This window comes from Pinus tabuliformis, chromosome 4_1 (assembly GCF_031772625.1).
Source record: "Pinus tabuliformis cultivar Carrire ecotype Pingquan chromosome 4_1, CPIR1, whole genome shotgun sequence".
Classification (NCBI taxonomy): Eukaryota; Viridiplantae; Streptophyta; class Pinopsida; order Pinales; family Pinaceae; genus Pinus; species Pinus tabuliformis.
This window is the reverse complement of record NC_142303.1, coordinates 586419118-586440965: the sequence shown is the minus strand read 5'-3', so window position 1 is coordinate 586440965 and position 21848 is coordinate 586419118. Positions and strand designations below refer to the sequence as shown.

The 21848-nt window shown below is 36.7% G+C and overlaps 1 protein-coding gene across 1 annotated transcript in view; it reads left to right on the top strand.

Moving 5' to 3' along the window:
* LOC149177321 (uncharacterized) overlaps window positions 1-21848 on the top strand; it is a 181258-nt gene that overhangs the window by 107126 nt on the left and 52284 nt on the right. Inside the window, exons 3-4 of the mRNA XM_089420084.1 lie at window positions 16954-17011; window positions 17626-17719. Coding sequence (XP_089276210.1) covers window positions 16954-17011; window positions 17626-17719 — 152 coding nt within the window. The remainder of the gene's footprint in view (window positions 1-16953; window positions 17012-17625; window positions 17720-21848) is intronic.

Below are 21848 nucleotides of genomic sequence, written 5' to 3'. Positions count from 1 at the left end.
CCAATATTACATTGTGCCAAAACATAGTGAACGGATTTAGGTGTTTTACCTTTGTCTGTGTTATTAGTTTTACTTTTCTGTTGGTTTCTTTGCTGCTCAATTTTGTCCCATGGTAACTTGCATGTAGAGACATCATGTGATCCATTTCTTTTGCAGCATATGCAGTGCAAATTTGCCTTTTCTCCTTGAGAGTGTCTGCCTCCCTTGCCTCTAAAATATCTTCCTCTTCCTCTTCGACCACCTCTTCCTCTTGAAGAATCTTGAGCAGGATGCTTTTCTTTATGAGCAAGGCACACAGCCTCTTCAAAAGATTCAAGGGCTATCTTCTTTCCAAAAGCTTTTTTTCTTTCAGCGAATTTTTTCACAAGAGAGTCAAAGGCAATGTCTTTAAGATTTCCATTTGCTTGCAATGACTCAAGATAATTGGAGTAAGTAGGATAAAGTGCCTTGAGGAAAGCAATAAGAGGAATATCCAATTCAACCTTAGTGGTTTTGATATCATGCATTATAGACTTACTTCAGATGCAAGAGCAAGAGGATCATTATTTTGCAATTCAAGAGTGAAGAGTTTAATCATGAGTTGAACAACTTCAAGTGCAGAATGTGAGTCATAGAGTTATTTTAGCTTTTGTAAGGCTTCAAAAGCAGTGGAATATGACGAAATATGGCGACTCACCTCTTTACTTACAGATGCTGCAGTTAATGCATAATCTTTGCTGTTCTTATTTTCCCATATGGCGAGCTCTTTGTCTGAGGTAGGTTGTTTTGGCTCTTTGTCTCCGTCTCCAATGCACACTCCTTTCCACAACTCATTGAAAATGAGGGTGTGTTTTATCATCCGGGACCACTAAGGGTAGTTCTCTTTGCCAGTGAGAACTATTCCTACAATGGATATGATTGAATGCATACTGTAACAAAAGCTTCTGCTACAAAATTTTACTCTTAATGGGAAAAATATAATTTTGATATTACTGGACAACAAATTCAATTGGACAGCAAATGTCAATACCCAAGACTGTAAATACACAAAACTGTACAACGCATTCAACACTTCATGCCACAGTGCTTTGACCCACGTTCTTGTTTTAGAAAACTCTATTAACACATGGCATTCAACGATTTTTATATACCAAAAAAACTTCAATGCATACAAGAGTGGGGCAGCATATGGTGATACTAGTGTTCAATATATGGTCGGACCAGCGATCATTGTAATACACCAAGACTGTGTATTAAGGCAGCATAAATACAAAAGACTTCAATATATGGGGCAGCATTCAATAGACTTAATGTAAATAATGTAATTAATAGCAGCACTGCCCGATACAAGAACTGATACCAGTCACAGGTTTTGTTTTTTTTTACTCACACTTGAACCACAACCGAACAATCTGCTTTGAAACATAGCTTGCCCATCGATTTCTCAATGCACATTTTTATTACAACAGTCATTCAACATATTTGAGTCCTTCAACAGAAAATATGGTCAAAAGGAAACCACTTTCCATCCTCCAGGATGAAAACACCGAGATCAACAGAGGTAAAAGCACTGTTACCAAATCTGTCGGCCTCAAGGCATTCAACGCCTTCAATACCATAACTTATACATACTCAAAGGAGGACAACAACAGTGCTATCTAAGCAAAACTAATAAACACTGGCTATGGCATAGAAGATTGGGGCATCTAAGCTTCCATCAAATAAAGAAAACATTCAAATACCAGGCTGTTCGTGATCTTCCTGATATCCGCATTCCAGAGAATACAATATGCAAATCATGTCAATTTGGTAAGCAAACCAGGGCTCATTTCCCTGAAAAGAAAGGATCAGCTAGTAAGCCTCTTGAACTTGTCCATACTAATTTATGTGGTCCATCAAGGAAAAAGTCATCTCGTGGAGAAGAGTACTTTATATTGTTCATTGATGATTTTTCCAGAATGTGTTGGATAGGACTTCTGAAGCATAAAGATGAAGCATTTGAAAAATTCAAAGCCTTCAAAGCTTTGGTTGAGAATGAATCAGATCGTAAAATCAAATGCCTCAGATCTGATCGAGGAGGGGAATTTACCTCGGATGAATTCTTTGACTTTTGTGAAGAACATGGAATAAGAAGGGAATTCTCCACTGCAAGGACTCCTCAACAAAATGGAGTGGTAGAAAGGATGAACAGAATTGTTCAACAAATGGCTCGTGCTATGCTAGATGAATCTAGAACTCCTGCAACCTTCTAGGGTGAAGCTGCATTTGCTGCCGTCACTATTCTCAACAAAACAAACATTTGGGTAAACAACACTCAAACTCCTCATGAACTTTGGTATGGTAAGACTCCTACTGTAAAATACTTCAAAGTTTTTGGAAGCAAATGTTACATCAAAAGGACTAATGAAAAACTTGGTAAGTTTGAACCCAGAGCAGATGAAGGTATTCTCCTTGGTTACTCTTCCCTAAGTAAAGGATATAAATGTTATAACAAAAGACTAGGGAAAATTATTGAAAGTATTGATGTTGTGGTTGACGAAACATGCAAAAATCCAAGGCAAATAAAAACCGAGGAGCATGAAGAAGATGAGGATTATCCTTCCACATCAAGTCAGACTAATTCTGAAGAAGCAACCAATGAAGCACCAGAAGAAGAGATAACGGTAGAAGAAAAGACTCCATCCAGGTATGTTCAGAAAAATCATCCAGAAACTCAAATTTTGGGACTGAAAGATGCTGGTGTGCAGACAAGAACTATTTCAGAAGCTTCAAGCTATCTAGCATTGCTATCCTCCACCGAACCTCAAAATGTAAGTGAAACATGCAAAGATGAATGTTGGGTCAATGCCATGAATGAAGAACTTGAGCAAATTGAAAAGAATAATACTTGGGAATTAGTTCCCAGACCTCATGATAAGAATATCATAGGAACTAAATGGATTTTAAAAAACAAGCTGAATGAAAATGGAGAAGTGATTAGAAACAAGGCCAGAATTGTTTGTAAAGGATATGGTCAACAAGAAGGTATAGATATTGAAGAAACTTTTCCTCCTGTTGCTAGACTTGAAGCTATAAGAATGTTCCTTGCTCTCTCTAGTTTTTAGAAATTCAAAATATACCAAATAGATGTAAAATCTGCCTTTCTTAATGGATACTTAGAAGAAGAAGTCTATATTGAGCAACCAAACGGGTTCATTATTGGAAATGATGCAAAATTTGTATGCAGACTCAGAAAAGCTCTCTATGGTCTAAAAGAGCCTAGTACTACCGTCTTGACAAATATCTCCATCAACAAGGTTTTTCAAAAGGGTTAGCTGATAGCAATCTATGTACAAAGATTGAAAATAATAAATTGCTAATACTTGTTGTGTATGTTGATGATATCATTTTTGGTAGCAATGAAGAAGCCATCAGTCAGAATTTTGCTTTGGTAATGTAGCAAGAATTTGAAATGTCCCTGCTTGGTGAGCTTACATATTTTCTTGGTCTACAAGTTCAACAATATAAAGATGGCATTTTTCTGTCTCAAACCAAATATCTCATACAAATCTTGAAAAGATATGGCATGGAAAATTTTAAACCAGTATGTACCCCAATGGTAACAAGATGCAGTCTTAGCTCAAATGATGGATCAGCAGCAGTACATCAACCAACATACAGATCCATGATTGGCAGTCTGCTTTATCTAACAGGTACCCGACCGAACATCATGCATGCAGTAGGAATAGTTGGAAGATTCCAAGCAAATCCAAAGGAATCACACCTTCATGCAGTCAAAAGGATTTTCAAATATCTTCAAGGTACACAGAATTTTGTTTTATGGTATCCTAGTGATACAGATCTTACATTTCATGCATATACAGATGCAGATTGGGCAAAAAGTGTTGATGACAGAAAAAGCACAAGTGGTGGTGCATTCTATATGGTTTCCAGATTAGTGTCTTGGTTCAGGAAGAAACTAAGTTCAATTGCATTATTGACAGCTGAAGCAGAATATGTGGCTGCTGCATCTTGCTGCACACAACTCCTTTGGATGATGCAAACATTGCAAGACATTTAGATCACATGTACTCCACCCATTTCCATTCTATGTGATAATACAAGTGCCATAAGTATTTCAAAAAATCCAGTCATGCATTCCAAGACCAAGCACATACCCATCAAATATCATTTTCTACATGAACAAGTGCTTGAATAGAAGGTCAAATTCGAGTATGTTCTCTCCAAAGAATAGGTTGCTGATATATTCACCAAACCACTGCCCATAGAGACATTTGAATACCTCAGACAGAAGCTAGGAGTAGTTGATGCATCATCCTACTGTTAAAACTTCTCTGTTTCAGAGAAAAGTGGTTATACGCGAGTTTCCTGAAGCGTGGTCACGTACATATGCTGGTTTCTATGGTTACAGTCGCGTATATGTTGACTTGATGAAAAGAAGTGGGCTAGATCCAGGATGAAAGGAGTTTGATATGGGTTTGACAGTGATCATCTGGCACAGGTTTAGGGGGAGCATATACTTATAATAATGCATTGTTGGCATTATCTTAGAAGATCTTGGTATGAATTCACACAATTGTTTTTGATTCAGGTGGAACAGGTTCAGGGGGAGAACATGGTTGCTGGTCTGGATGCTGATCGACATATGCTACTAGTTGCTGATAATTATCATGGTCTTGTTTGGTCTCTGTTATATATGTCATGTATTTTTTTTTAATGTAAAGGTCATGAAACGACCTATTTTGTTACCCCACTATGCATGGGATGGATGATGTAATGTTCTTGTTTTGACATGTATAAACAATTGGTATATCCCCACTTGGTTGGGTGGATGAGTCAAACTTGGTATATCCCCACTTGGTTGGGAGATGGATGTATATATGAGTCATTGGTGATAGAAAGGTCATTTATGATGTATGTATAGAGTCATGTTCTTCTTTTAGAACATTTTTTTGCAGACCTTGCTTATATTTAGGGGGAGCATGAAGCTCAATCAACACATTTCAGCATATCAGAGATTTCAACATGAACTCAGGGGGAGCATAACCCTTTGCCTTTGATGACAAAGTGGGAAAGTAACTTGGGGTTGCTATCAAGTTGAAAGGGGGAGATTGTTGGCATTATGACACAGATTTTGCACTATGACACAGGTGTTGTCCTTGTTGGCAACTCACTCAGATGACAGATCACAGTTCAATCCTACAAAATGAAGAAAGAGAGGTATACGCGAGTTCCCTATTGACCAAGCCGCGTGTACACGCGGGTTAGCAGACCAAAAGGTGCGTATATCGTACACACACACTTTCACAGAAGGAAAGGCGCGTACATGTTGGGAACTTAAATATTGGTCTTTGGTATTTGGTCCATGGTATTTTGATCCCTGGTATTGGTCCAAGGTATCTGGTATGAAGTGTTGACCCCAGGTATTTGATCCAAGGTATTGGTCCTAAGTGGTGAGCAAGGCCTAAGACTATAAAAGGAGGAGAAGATCATTAGGCAAAGGCACTCAAGTAATGAATATCTGATGAAGAGCAAGATCTGATATACAAATTATTGGGTTGTGGTGCATAGCTGGATTTGAACCGAGGATGAACCTTAGCGCTTGATGAAGGATAAGATCTATTGATGGGTCAAGATCTTAAGGCTTGAAATGAAGTATCTCTATGTGGTTTTGATCATTTATCTATATAACTGGCATGTTGTAATTTGTAAATATGATGATCTAGGTATAACTGAAGTTTGAATTGTTATAAAGTTTAAATCATCATTTACAGATCTGCACGTAGGTTCACTTTAGAAAAGGCGCGTATATATGTTGGTTTTGCATATCAATACAGCGTATATGCAGGTTCGCCTTGAGAAAAGTGCGTATAGTAGTATACACGCAGGTTCGACAAAAGGAAGTAGCGTATATCTCACAAAGCATATTTTATCTACTTTTGTTTGCTGTTGCAGTGTTCTGGGTTCTGGCTTGGGTTTTGGTCACTGTCACTGTATTTTGGTTACAACATTCTGAAAGATCTGATTGAAGGGTTGTCAAGTTAATTGGTTGATTCAGTTTTGGTTGGTGCAAAAGGAGATTAGTTGATGCAGATATATTTGATGATTGAATGATGCTATTGATGGATTCAATTTGAAAATTTATGAAACATGGTCCCTTGAAGAAAAGAGAAAGTTGTAGCCTTTTGTAGGTCGGCACCTACGTACTAGTAAACATATCAGCTATACAAGAGCTAGGGGGTTGTAGCTCCCTTCCAGGAGAAGCTGGAAAACGAGAGAAGGTTGTAGTCCTCTGTAGGTAGAAGCCTGCGTACTGGTATAAGACTGCACCAGTACAAAAATTGTAAAAAGAAGTTTCTAATTTAAAAAGAAGATAGAGACGATTACAGCAGGTGGTTTTCACCCACATTGGGTTTCCATCATATATCTTGTGTTCTTGTGTGTGACTGTCTGCTCTCTTTTTTATTGCACCTGGTTACTGTTTATATGGTTCTGATGCACTGATTATAGATCAACATATGAATAATTAACTAAATCTTAAGTTTGCAGGATATATGTTGGTTGCCTTAAACATAGTCGCGTATACACGCAAGTTTCATTAACTGAAGTAGCGTATATGAATCTAATTATGGAAATGAAAAATAATTGACCTGCTAATACTGATTCACCCCCCCTCTCAGTATTATTTCCAACAGAATATCCCAAAACACTTTCTGGGTTCTTTAGAATACATGTACCCAAGCCTCCCTGCAAAATTTGAGGCGTAGAGCACATCCGATGCTACCCCAAATCAACATGATGTACAAACAGATGCTTGTACCATCAAAGATCATCATACTGCTAGAGTTTTTCAACTCTACTTCTTCTTCTCATCATTTTCTGTTGTACCCAGATTCCACAAGCCCTACGGGAATGCTGTAAAGTGATGCTAGTATGATGAGTTTGAGTCATGTAACAGGCCTGGGTAGCTTGAGACTTTGTCATCAAGTGAGTATTACTCTGGGAGGTTTTTTTTTATTTGGTTAATTATCATCTCCTTACGAGGACTTAATAATTAATTGAGTTTTTTCCTCCAAGCATAACCCCAAAGCCAGAGTACAACTTGATGGTGAGGCCTTGGGTGAGTCCTAGTGTTTAGAGTCATTGTATATTACCTTTCGTGGAATTTAGTTAGATCTAGGGGGTCATTTTTTAATTTTTAAAATTTTCCACAGGGCGGAAATTGGAATAAAATTTGTATCTAAAATGTAATAAGTGATGTCTAGAGAAGTTGTAGGGGGTATAAGTAATAAAAATTACACATTTCACCCTCAACTTTCTACTAAGATACACTTTGAGGGGTTAAAAATGTGTTCTAGAGCCTCAAAATCCACTTTTCCTAAGTTTAGTGGAAAATGTGGCAATAAATTAAGTCAACAATTAAATAAATGGAGAAAAATAAATATCCACACATGCCAAATGATGTGGAAATGAGGTGGAAAATCTTATAGGATTTAAAATTAAGTCCTAAGGTAATGTGGACTCCTAAAATCAAGGAAAAAATATGTGCTCCAAGAAAATCGAATTTTTGGAGGGGACCACAAGATTCCCAGGGAAAAACGTATTTATTAAGGAAGGGAATTCAAATTGCTTGGATGAGTCATCTTTTTGGTGGGCTTTGACTTGGAGTTTTGACTGAAGATGAGTGGAGAGTGGTCTCCTACCACTCCACTCCCATATACACTTGTCCCTTCTCAACAACGAGTTAGCTCCTCTCAAGGATTGCATGGGCCTCTCTGGGGAATTCGAATTGCATTATGGAGCTTTGGGATTGTCATCACCACGCTTGGCATTTGGTTCTTCATTGGGATCTCCACCCATTCTCCTATATAATTGAGCCTTGGGCTCTCATTTAGTATCTTTTGCAACAAGCTATTGTGTTTGGTGAAGTTTTGCTTCTATGTACTCTTGTTCTTCGTTTGAATAAAAAGACTTTGGGGTTCATTCATGATTGTTATTCTATTGGAGCATGTGCTTGGTTCGTTGATGGTATAATTCTCTCTACGTGTGCCGTTGAATTGTATTTCATTTTCTCATATGCTTTTATAGAATTGTAGATGTATAGCTATCTTACATTTACAATTGATTTGTGAATATGCTCTAGGTGTAGACTACTTCTAGTTGTTTTCATATAAATTTCTAGAGTTATCTCACCATTGTTTATTAATTTAATCCCTATGAGCTAATGTGTGTTGGAAGTTTTGTAGAGGATCATTATTGAATCAACTAGCAAGCGTGAGGGGAGTCTTCAAGAGACCATCCCACTCTTGACATTGTTTTCAAAGAACTGTCATTGTTATTTGAATTTCATAATTCTAATGTTTAGAAGTACTTGTTCTTGCAGGGTTCTCTTATACATATTTTATGCATAAGTTAAAATATCAAAAAATTATTTATATCTTTTGATCTTGTGCTTTCATCTCTTTATTTAGCTAATCAAGAGCTTCTTATAAGCTAGACAAGTGATGGGTTCTCTTCCCATCAATTGATTTAGTTTTTAGTGAGAGATTTTTCGGCGAAAATCACATGGAATACCATTTGTCGACGCGTTTAGAACCAACTAGTGTGGTTCATCGTCAGGACAAGTTGAAGAAACAGATCCAGCTTAGCATGTTAAATACTCTGAGCGGAGCCTCCAACGGCTAACTTGACCAACGACTAGTTTGACTCTAGGACTGGGGTCAAAATTATTTTATTAGTTTAATTAGTAAGAGGAGGAGTCTCTGCATCGTTTAAGAAAAGCTAGATCTGATTTCAACCTTGAAACCTGCAAGCGAGCCCGTTCAAAATGATGAACTTTATTATTGAATCCCTGCACGGAAAAGCCATTGCAACCAAAGTTCATCATTTTGAACGGGATCGCTTGCAGGTTTCAAGGTTGAAATCAGATCTAGCTTTTCTTAAACGATGCAGAGACTCCTCCTCTTACTAATTAAACTAATAAAATAATTTTGACCCCGGTCCTAGAGTCAAACTAGCCGTTGGAGGCTCCGCTCAGACTAGTTAACATGCTAAGCTGGATCTATTTCTTCAACTTGTCCTGACGATGAACCACACTAGTTGGTTCGAAACGCGTCGACAAATGGTATTCCATGTGATTTTCGCCGAAAAATCTCTCACTAACTTGATATGGATCACAGAAGCCTGAACTCTATTATTGAATCCCTGCACGGAAAAGCCATTGCAACCAAAGTTCATCATTTTGAACGGGCTCGCTTGCAGGTTTCAAGGTTGAAATCAGATCTAGCTTTTCTTAAACGATGCAGAAACGACTCCTCTTACTAATTAAACTAATAAAATAATTTTGACCCCGGTCCTAGAGTCAAACTAGCCGTTGGTCAAGTTAGCCATTGGAGGCTCCGCTCAGACTATTTAACATGCTAAGCTGGATCTGTTTCTTCAACTTGTCCTGACGATGAACCACAGTAGTTGGTTTGAAACGCGTCGACAAATGGTATTCCATGTGATTTTCGCCGAAAAATCTCTCACTAACTTTATATGGATCACAGAAGCCTGAACTCTTTTATTGAATCCCTGCACGGAAAAGCCATTGCAACCAAAGTTCATCATTTTGAACGGGCTCGCTTGCAGGTTTCAAGGTTGAAATCAGATCTAGCTTTTCTTAAACGATGCAGAGACTCCTTCTCTTACTAATTAAACTAATAAAATAATTTTGACCCCGGTCCTAGAGTCAAACTAGCCGTTGGAGGCTCCGCTCAGACTATTTAACATGCTAAGCTGGATCTGTTTCTTCAACTTGTCCTGACGATGAACCACAGTAGTTGGTTCGAAACGCGTCGACAAATGGTATTCCATGTGATTTTCACCGAAGAATCTCTCACTAACTTGATATGGATCACAGAAGCTTGAACTCTATTATTGAATCCCTGCACGGAAAAGCCATTGCAACCAAAGTTCATCATTTTGAACGGGCTCGCTTGCAGGTTTCAAGGTTGAAATCAGATCTAGCTTTTCTTAAACGATGCAGAGACTCCTCCTCTTACTAATTAAACTAATAAAATAATTTTGGCCCCGGTCTTAGAGTCAAACTAGCCGTTGGTCAAGTTAGCCGTTGGAGGCTCCGCTCAGACTATTTAACATGCTAAGCTGGATCTGTTTCTTCAACTTGTCCTGACGATGAACCACACTAGTTGGTTTGAAGCGCGTCGACAAATGGTATTCCATGTGATTTTCGCCGAAAAATCTCTCACTAACTTGATATGGATCACAGAAGCTTGAACTCTATGATTTAGTTTTTGTATATTATTTTGTAGTGTTATCATCCACTTACATGCTCTCTTTTCACACTAACTTTGGTTTTAGTTTTTCAGCCCTAACTTTCTTTCTTGTAGGTCCTCTTAAGCTTCAAGACTCATTCGAAGGAGGCCACGGGCATTAGGAGATGTGGGGGTTAGGCTGTATATAATTTTGGAGCTTGTATTCTCTAATTGTAGAACCTTTTCATCTCTTTTTGAGGCTCTCATTCTTGAAGGGATTTCTTTGTTGTTTCAAGATCTCACATTGTATCTTTTCATTATTTCTTGGTCAATCCTCTAAGAGGCTCTAACCTCATTGTAACACTGTAATAATAAAAATTTATGTTTTTGTTGTGGGAGAGTGAGTTTACCCATGGCATCCTATTTCTCCATTTAGGCAGAAAGACTTGTGGGTGGATTGATTGTTAACATTTCTATTTCTTTCATTTTTCACACATATGCATGCTCTAATTAGGAAGTAACACAAATCACATTTCCTTTTCTTCAAGTTTGCTACATGCATTAAGCTTGCATCACTTATCATTGTTGCTACAAGTTTCAAGTTTACATTTCCATTTGTAGGGCAATTTACTCCTACTTTATGCAAACATTTCTATCATTTTCTAGCAAACTTTGATACATTTAGCTTGACGCTTGTCTAAATAATTCATGCTTTAGTGTTATGCAATATTTCCACTTTGAGTATATTGAAGCATTGTGTATTGGACAAGTCTATTTTCCAAAGCAACTTTTTACTTTCATGTCAAGCTAATCCTCTTTTCTCAAGTTTAAAGTTCTTTTGCAAAGCTATTGTGGGCATCAAGCTTATCTAAATTTATTTTCAAAGCATTTGCAATTTACATTGAAATTTTTTACATGCGTTTCAAGCTTCATTTGCCTTAGTTTGTTATAGGTTCATCATCTATCTTTAGCAACTCACAATTTTTCATGTAGCTTAGGCATCTTGTGTTTACTTGAGCAACTATACAAGTGATTTTGTGGAGCATATTTAATTGAAGCAATTTCTATCTTTTACCTAGCACTTGCAATCTCACTTGCATATCATATTAGACATTCTAATTTAGTTGCATTTTAAACAAATTAACCTCCAAGCATAAGCTTGGTTGATAGAAACCATAGGAAAAGACTTTTTTGGAAAGTTCTTCTAATTGATACAAAATAAGGTAAAAGCATGTGACCCATGCAGTTATGAAGGTGGATTGTCCCCTCGTAGGAACAGAGACACATGCTAGCTACTAAGACTCAGTGGAAGGGTATTGTTAATGACACCACTGTGTCCTCGATCCCTCTTTCTTACAGTCATCCCAATTTTTACCTTTTGGTAAGAGTTCAAAATGAAGATCTCTCACCTAGATTATGCATTTAGATTAAAAGTAAGTGAGATAATTGCATTCAACTTTAGTTTAGTTGCATTACATATTAACACATCTCATTGTTTTACTTGCAAATAGTCATTACGCTTGTCATTTATAAATGTGTTGAATTGATTCTTTGGGCAAGTATTATCTCATTGTGCAAGTAGAATTCTAATTGGTTTCCTTTGCAAGATATTCTTTCCTTGTATGCTTTGGATTAATAAGTGATAATATATCTTGAAAGCATTTTAATATCTTGTATTAATTTTGCTAACATCTTTTGTTTCATTTTCAGGATTACTTGTTTCATTTTCAGGATTACTTGTGTTTCAATCTGAAGCACCTTCTTTCATTTTGAACGAGTATCATTCATTTTTGAGCAATATTTTGAAGGCACTGGTTTTACACATGCTTATTATTATCTAATGTATTGATGGTTATTGAAGTTGATTTTAGCTCATATTGCTCACATTGTATTTGCTTGTAATCTCAAAAAAGTAATCCATTTCACTCTAACATCTCCTAGAAACCTCACATCTTTTAACTTAGTTTTCTATTTAGGGACCACCCCACTTAGCTAACCTAGGAGATAGCTTAAACAAAGAGAGTTGGGAATATGTGACAACCCTTCTCTTAGTTCTTGCCACCAACCACACCTTGTGGGGTTAAAGACTTTTCTCACTAATGGGTAGGTGTAGGCGGCAAGCGATAACAAAACCCATGCTATAAATAATAATAAATTTTTCTTTCTCTTTTACAAAAATCAAAATTACATAAAACATTATGAAGGCCGAACCTAGTTACATATTTCAACAATGTGGTCCTTCCTCTATGAATAGATCTGGTCTTTCTCTGTGGATATGTGCACTGCTTTCTATGACTATATGCGGCCTTCTTCTTGTTTTATATTTGGTCTTCTTTCTGCGTTATATGCGGCCCTTCTCCTTTTATTAAGTGCAACCTTTTTATGAGAAAATAGGGATTGTTCCAGTGTTGCTGGGGAGTGCTCCCCACCCCCTCCTCGATCCCGCTTCCAATCCGTGCTCTGGGCGGGAGTGACTCTGGAGCGCGCTCCTGAAAAGGGATCGATTTCGGGAGCGCGCTCCCTAAAAAAGAAACGCTCCTTGCCTTTTCGAGAGTATTTAGCCTTTCTTGCATTTTTTTTTTTTTTGCAGTAATGTTCCAAATGCAATTTTTTTTCAAAGAAACAAATAAGTTTTGAGTGGGGCAACTTAATGATCAAGCTCATGGCCCTAGTATTGATATGCGATTCATGGTAATGTTAAATTCTTAACATTAATGAAGATTAAGGAGAATGTCACTTTTACTTAAATTTTTAACATTACCTTGAAATGACTCAGGATGTTTGAGAGTGGTTCCGACCTCATTGGATTTCATATGGAGAAAGTAGAATTTTAGATTTCATTCAAAATCCAGTAGACTTATTAGTTTTTCAGGATTTCAAGATTGCAATGTTTCCATTGAATTTTGTCATGTATTAGGGGATGGAACTCTTATTTAATCAAGAGCACCAATCCCTCTATGTACCTTGATGTTAGTGACATCGGTTGTTGAACTCCTCTATCACGACGCTCCTAAAAATGTACGCATCACTCAAACAAAATCTTGACTTGACATGCTATGCTTTTTCTATCTTATGTTAATGCTTAGAGGGTGATATTAATGACAAAGATCCCTATACAAATACAGAGATAATGACAAAGATACCTCTGGATATTAATGCTTAGAGGGTGATATTAGTGGCAAAGATCATGATTTTCCAACAAGACTAAAAAATTAGACATTTCTCGTGGTGGCAAGAGGCCCAAGCATAAGCAATAGATAATAGATTTATTTGTATTTTCTAATTTCTAGTAGTTTTTATAACTATTGACTCTTTCATATTTATTATGATATTTTTTTAAACAATATATGACAATTTAAGTTTGAAGTTGGCAATTATAACTCGTTAGTAATGAATTATGAATATGATGCTTTATGAAAGTTGAAAGTTGTTTCATTTCATTTTATAACATTTCATTTCATGTTAGATATTATTTGTTGTAATGGTTACACTTAGCTTACAAGTACAACTTTGCTGATCAATGCTGTTAAATGTTATATATTGAATTTTGAAAGCTTGAAGCTTTAAGATTGATGAATCATGAGACTCAATATGTTGTATGTTACTATGTTACTAACTCGTGGACGTGGTTGATGAAGATTATAACTTCTAGATGATTGTTGTTATATGGTTCAATCTATGTTTTTTTATATCTAATTCATCATTCTACATGTTTTTGTTGACATATATATCAAAATATAAAAATATAAAAAATATATATTATAAAAAAACGCTCTGGGATTCGCTCCCAAACTGGGAGGTTCTGAAAATGTCTCTCCGGCACCCGTTTTCGCTCCTGATCCCAAGTAACACTGGACTGTTCTAGCCGTTTTAAGTAGTCCCTTGGTGTGACCCTAATAGGCCCTAACCTTCTGCGGCTAGGGTAGTGTTTATATGATCTTCAAGGCCTGTTTTATGTGGCTTTTATGAGGTCTGTTAGGCCTACTTTAGCAGTCCTATGACAAATGTGCCCTATCCTATGTGCTTATGACAGTAATGAAAGGTAGTGATATTGATCTCTTGACAAAGATGTGGGGCACTGATATTTGATCTCTTGACAGTGCGATATATGGCTGTGATATTTTCAATGATGTATTCTTTATGACTGATATATGGCATGACTTGTAGTGTCCTTAAAACAGTGTAATATTTGGCCGTGACATCATCAGTGATATATGACAGTGTTTATGTCAATAATATATGGCAGGGAGCTTATGGAAGTGTTATTATCTTCAGTGATGTATGGCAGTATTCCTTTTTTTCAGTGATATATGGTAGTATGGCTATATAACAGATGCATGGCAGTATCCTTGTAATTGTAATGACAGTATTACTTGACAGTGATTTGAGATAGGGGGGTATATGCTACTTGTGACAGTGATATCAAAATTTTTGTGGAGGGCTTGAGAATGCCTCCATGATAGCTGCCATCTTATGAGGATCCTATATGATCTAGGGTTGGGTCTAGAAGGCCTAATGTGATTGATGTTGAAAGACCTGTGTCTTATTATTATTGTACTCAGCTGAACATTTGATGAATTCATAAAAAGAAGAATAATTGATTTTTGGGTTTCCCTCTTGTGGGGTTTTGCCTTGGTCTCTGACCTAAATCTTGGTATCTCTATTGTGTATGCTTTTCTTTTAATTTTCCTTATTGTTCCGTTGCATTGTTGATGTTAATAATTATCTCTATATAATTGCTTATGATGTTATGGGGTGAATGTAATGTGAAATTGTTGAAAAGTTAAACAATGCAATTATCTACAGCAAAGAACTATTGAGCCCTAAAAATTATCACGACTTGAGGAAGACTCTTGTAATTTGCTTATAAGTGCCTTGAAATTGGAGCCAACATAGATGCTTGCCCATGGATTATGTCACATTAAATAATGGAGAGAGAGGAGTGCCAAAATAATAATTTTTTCTTTAACGAAATTGAATTCTTCGTTGGGGCAAGATGGTTTCTTCTTGGGGTAGTTGGTTTTCTTTTGGGGTAATTGGATTTCTCTTGGGAAAATTCATCCCAAAGTTGCCCCAAATTTCAACAAAATCGGCAAGCATTACAGTCAAAAAGGTCATTGCCAACCACAGGTCGAGGAGCTGATTGAAACTCAGAGAAATGCATCAAGTCCTGGTGATTTGCTCTTAGCCATGGCTTGTAAAGCCTGAAACAACTCATGTTTGTCCAGAGGGCAAGACAAAAAGGACTACTCATGGTTAGGAATTTGATAGTGATGTTCATATTGATGAACTGCATAGAAGCAAAACAATCAATGGCACAAACACTTGAACATAAAATGCTTTCCAAATGTGCATAAAATATTTTTTACTCTATCTTGGTTACGAATCGGACCCCATCAGTATTTTCAAGTATGAGGTTTCTGTCAAAGGCTTGTTTCCATTTCAAGTAGTGCACTTCAGCTGAATTTGAATGGCATACAGTGCTTCTAAAATTGTTATCAGCATGCATCACACAACTCATCCATTCTGGTTTATATATTTTCAGTAAAAGTGGACACAAATGTCTGAATACAACAAATTAGGCATTGAAATAAACAAATATATCCAAGATAACATTCTATCTCTGAAAAACACTTGAGAGTTGGCTTTTAAAGGTAGGGCATGGCCTAAACTTTTGATAAATGCCCACGTGTGATCTACATACTAGAATTGTTTCTCTCTAAGACCTTTCAAATATCTTACATTTGAAGCTTAAATTTCATAGGTCGTGTATAAACAGCAGCACATGGAATTAAAGTAAATAATTATCTTCCTTTGATTCAAATACTTGAATTGTTTATTTATAAGGTTTTAAATGTTCATTTATTTGGCAATTTATTTAATATTAATAAAAACAATTTTATCCTAATCTCGCAATACACAAATGTCTGAATACAACAGATTAGGCATTGAAATAAACAAATATATCCAGGATAACATTCTATCTCTGAAAAAATTTGAGAGTTGGGTTTTAGAGGTAGGGCATGGCCTAAACGTTTGATAAATGCCCATGTGTGATCTACTACTAGAATTGTTTCTCTCTAAGACCTTTTCAATAGCTTACATTTGAAGCTTAAATTTCACAGGTCATGTATAACCAGCAGTACATGGAATTAAAGTAAATAATTATCTGCCTTTGATTCAAATACTTGAATTGTTTATTTATAAGATATAAGGTTTTAAAAGTTCATTTATTTGGCACTTTATTTAATGTTATATAAACAATTTTATCCTAATCTCACAATTAAGCCTTTACTACGCAAACTTGTTTTTGTTGAATTGCGTTGTTCAATTTTCGCACTTAGTGAGCACGTTTTACACATGGATCACTTAACATTTAATTACTAGCATCTTTTACAAATGATTATTATCAGACTCATTAAGGATGAATTCAATAGATTTTAATTTAAGGTCATTGTCAGGTTACTGAATGAACTTATGCACAGTAAGTGGTTTTTAACCAGCATAATTCCTAAATGCAAAATCATCTTAAATAAACTGAGAACATATGTAGTGAGGTTTGTGCTTCTAAATGGAGGATATCACATCAGAAAAATGGGACATCTATTTAAGTACATATAGGTTATTGGTAAGATTAGTGCCTTTCATGTTAAATTTACTTAGACAAATTGTGTTTATGCTATTAATACCTTGGATGGTTATGCTGTGGTGATTATAGGAAGCTGTTGCTGTCACAACTGAGATACAAGAGGAGCTTCTCTTGAAGATGGGCATTGGTAAGGCTATTATGTTCTCCATCTGGTGAAATCCTGATAAACATTTAATCAATTGTGGAGTGCATTTTAAACAAATTTATTCTACATTATGCATTCATGAACATATAACATTTTGAGCTGTATACAATTCTTGTGATGATCCAATCTCACTATATCCAGGTTGATTCAAAATACTTCTGTATTTGGGTTTTGTGAATAGCTGCTAAAGTTTTTGATCCTTGGAAATCCTAATCCTCACTTTCTATAAAATTTTGATTGGTAATATGGTAGTTTACTTCATTTTCTTATGGATTTAGTGAGGTGTAAATCTTGAGATTTGATTTTGTAACTACTATAAGGCAAATAATCTGAGAAGAATATGCTTCTTTCTTGTGTCTTTGTTAATGCATTTTTGTAGTAATTAAAGTAATTGATTGTACCAAAAGCATAACCATGTTGATATGATGTTCTGGCTGCTTTTTGAGTTCTTCTGGGAATTACGACTGACAATTGAGTCACTGAAATAGCCATCATAGTTCTTACTCGAATGAAACATCTATTCTATATAAATGACTTATTTGATGTTTGTGTTGATTTACTTACAAATTTCTAATACTTGTATTTGGAAGGTGCAGATCCACACTTTGGCATTGCTTGCTTGGGGAAGGTTAACACTGTTTATGAAAATGATCGGGAGCTGATGGTCCAATTTTATGACTTTGTAAACCAGTGAGTTCTACAACTTTTGGTAATGAATTTTACTATGAATTTGATTTGTTTGTCTTTATTAAATTGTTCATCTTCCTTTTGGTTCTTCATAGTTGTTCTTGGAAGTTAACCTATTTCATGTTTTTTTTATTCTTTTTAAAATGGGAAATATACAAATTAGAAAAAATTGTGGCAAATGTGCGTAGTAGAGATACAAGGGGTGTTTTCTTCAGAAATTCAGAGTAGAGATGAACGACAAAACAAAAAAAAAATATCTCCCCCCATCAAAATGAAAACGGGGAGGGATCCAACTCTAAACCTTTGAAAACTTAATCTTATAGCTTCCTGATTATGAGAGTAGGTTCTTACAAATTGCTTACACAAAATGATACAAAAACAGAACATAATAGAAGACTGATCAAAATGCAGCCCCACTAAAACCAAGGGAGTCAAGAGTTTGCTGAGAGGGAGGCACAGGATTTTTTCATTAACACTTCTGAAAAGGATGGAGAGGAGGGGGAATTATCATCTTCCTTCTCCTTTTCACTGCTTAATCTTCTTTTTTTAAGTACCAAGGATTTATCTTGGTACGTTTTTGAAGAACCCTGAAAGGGAATTGCATATGCTTTTGAAGAATCTGTATTCTCTTATTGCACTGGAACTGATGATGGCTTGGCATCCTAAACCTCTTCTATTTCCTCTTGAGATTGTATAGCTCCAAATTTGTTATTGGAGTGAGATTTGGGCTTGGAGAGAGGCTAAGGCTTGAAGGCAGGTTGAGATCCCCTTGGAACTTGATTCCTTCTATTTCTTGAAACTTGCTTAAAGCCTTGCTCATCATTATTCTGAGAAGTTGGATTCAGCTTAGAAAGTGACTGGGAATCTTTGATGATTGGATAACTTTTTTGGAAGTACCTATAGTTATGGCAAGTGTTACATTTAAAAGGAACCTGCTCATAATCAAGAGATTGAGGATGGTTCCATCCTTCCAATTCACGCTGGATCACCTCAGGCAATCCCTTATCAAAATCTATTTCCACTCATATTCTAGCACAAATGGGAATACTGTCTTTAGTCTCTGCATGGGTTATATAATAACCCAGCTTGTTTCCAATTGCTTTGAAGGTATCCTCACCCTAGAAGAAAATGGGGAGATGTGGAAGTCCAACCCAGATAGGGGCTAAAGAGATTTCCATGTTCAGATTGAAATCAAGGGTCCAATGGGATAGGAACATTCTCTTGGAGGCCATGAAGTCAGGACCAGATATAAATATCAGAACCCTAGGTTGTTTTCTTTCAAAAATAAAAATAAACCTTTACCACAAGATAACATTGCAACAGGGTCAAGATCACCCGAATTCCTAACAGTCCATTCAAAGACAGTGTTAAGACTGGGCCAAAACCCTGTAAATTTACCTATTAATCCTCTCCCCCTCAAGATACCCATATTCTAAGGTGCCACATAAGAACCTAAGTCCATCTTGGGAATGACATTTGACCATTTGGTACATCTGCTATTTTCAGAGATGGGATTGACCCTAGAAGAAGGGACACCCATCGTGAACGAGCGGAGAAAACCCTTGAATCTGCACTGAGGGACTGTTATCTGTGAGATAGAGAACCCTCAAATCTGTATTGAGAGACTGCAATCTGTTGGCTTCTCCTGAGGCAAAATGATGGCTGCTCTCCTCAGATCTGAAATGGAAACTGAAGCACCTAAAGTGAGGTGATGATGGCTAGGAAACCCTAGCTGCAGCGAGAGCATAGCCTCTGCTTCATTCTCAGGTTCCTCTTTTCCTTAATGCAAATTTCTTGAAGTTAAGCACATGTCATGTTAATATTGTAGTTGGCTTGAATTTCACACAGAACAAAAGGGTTCTGAGAGTGGATGTTTTTCTCTTCGCATACTTTGTGAGGTCTAGATGTAGCTTAGTTTAAAAACCAGTCTTGCTAACTGGTTACCGGTCTAACCGGCCGGTTAGCAAGCCCACTGGTTGAAACCGGCCAAAAAACCCGGTTCATTAGCCCATTTTGCCAATTTTGCCCTAAACTGGTGCTAATTGGTCGGTTTTGTATCAAACCGGACGGTTCCATCCTAAACCGGCCGGTTAGAGGCACGCCCACCGTAAACTCCAAAAAGCGTATTGTTGACTGTGTTTTAGGGGTTTTGGGGGAAAACTAGGGGTGTTTTCCCTCCAAAAACATCCTCTTCAAGCCTTTAAGAGGCCCCTCTCACTCTCATTTGTCTCACACAACTGATTTGGAGTGTTTGTGAGCTTGGAGAGTGTTGAGTTTTTGCTGAAGTAGTCATCTTGGAGTTGGAGTTGGAGCTATTTTGGAGATAATGTGTAGTTGTCAGTGGAGTTGCCATCTTCAAGAGGAGGCTAAGGAAGCAAGTTTGCATTTCCATGTAGTCATCATGCTTCCAAAAGCCAGAGATACTGCATGGGCTCATTGTGATATGATTGATGGCAAAATGATCTGCAAATATTGCGAAAATTCCATTCAAGGAGGGGGTATTAACAAGTTCAAGCAACACTTGGCTGGGATAGGAGGCCATGTAAAGCCATGTGGAGCACCAAATGAAATAATAGGGCATATTAGGGTAGAATACCTTCAGAAGTTTGAGACTCAAGTCATTGAACCAATAGAGAAGTTTGTGACTGCAAAATTTGGGAGTCAAGACTCAACCAACTGAGTTTGATCATGATGACTCATGAGAAGTTTCAACTTTTAAGTGATAATGTTGATCACTATTATAGTATTATCATATATGTACACTGGAGTCTTGTAATAGGCCACTGGCCCCATAGTTTGTAGGCTTTGTTTTTGCACTCTAGAGGACATTTAGAGCCTCATTGCTTATGTATTTTGTTGATGATATGTATTGCACTCGGTGCCATTTTGATATATTCACCTTTACATGGTATATAAATGAGCAATCTTTGCATAACCCTCAGAAGGGTCCAAATTGCTTGAACAGAGGGGATCCAAAATTGTGCTTCTTAGGAGGAGGTCGAGTGCCTTACGAATACACTTATGGATGGCTGAATGGGTGCTGCTTGACTGGGGCTGACTTGACTTGGCTTGTTTGGAGCCAAAAATTTAATTTTCAAAAATTCAAATTTTCTCTTTTGAAAAGCACGTGAAGAACATGCATTAAAGTTTCTCTTTTGACAATAGCATGACGAATGTGCTTTATATTTAACATTACAAATACATCAAGGGCTAAAATATTAATTATGAAGACCAAATATAGCTACAAAAATTCAACACTCCCTCTTAGATAGGGAGGTATTCATAATGATGATTTAGATGTTCTCATGGTGAAAAATTTCTCTAAGAAAAAGTTATAACAATTCGTCATTGTTAATTTTCCACTGTTCCATGCTTAGCACAATCACTTATTCCAATTCTTTGATTAGCTATCAATTTTCAATAAATTCAATCTTCCAATGAAAAAAAGTAATTGTAGATAGAACAATAATTCAAATGCAATAGAAGACAACCAAGAACAAGAACAAGAGAGACACAAGATTTGGTCAAAGACTACGGAAAAACCCACAACGGGGAAGATCCTTTCAAATTCTTTTTCTATTAGATTGTCATCAAATGTTTAACAAAGAGATACAATGTTCCAATTCATCAACAAAGAGTCAAAGTCAAATCTTTGACTTATCCAACAATCAACTAACCAATATCCAAGATATGAGCCCAAAAGTCAAATCTGGTCAACAACTCAAATATGCAATTTTGGTCAAAGTCAACAGTAGTAGCAACAACCCTGATTAGTCAATGATCAACAATCCAAGTGCCTCCAAAAGATTCGGTCAAAGCAGCATCAAATTCAGGCTTCAAAAATTAGTCAACCCAAGTAAAAACAGTCAAAATTCTGCTCTCACAAATTTGGTCAATGTGAACCTTTGACCAGTGGAAACCCTGGTTGTAGGTCCGTGGTCAACACTGGTCAAACAACCCAGAAAAGTTTAGTCAAACTGTCTATGACCTCGACCTTCCAAAACATATCCAAATACAGAGAAACCGAGTCAACGCTGGTCAAAGGCTGGTCAAAGTTCCAAAACAGAAAAGTCAATGCAGCAAAACAAAATTCCTTCTTTCCCTTTGCACATGTGAGCTCAGACCTCTAATT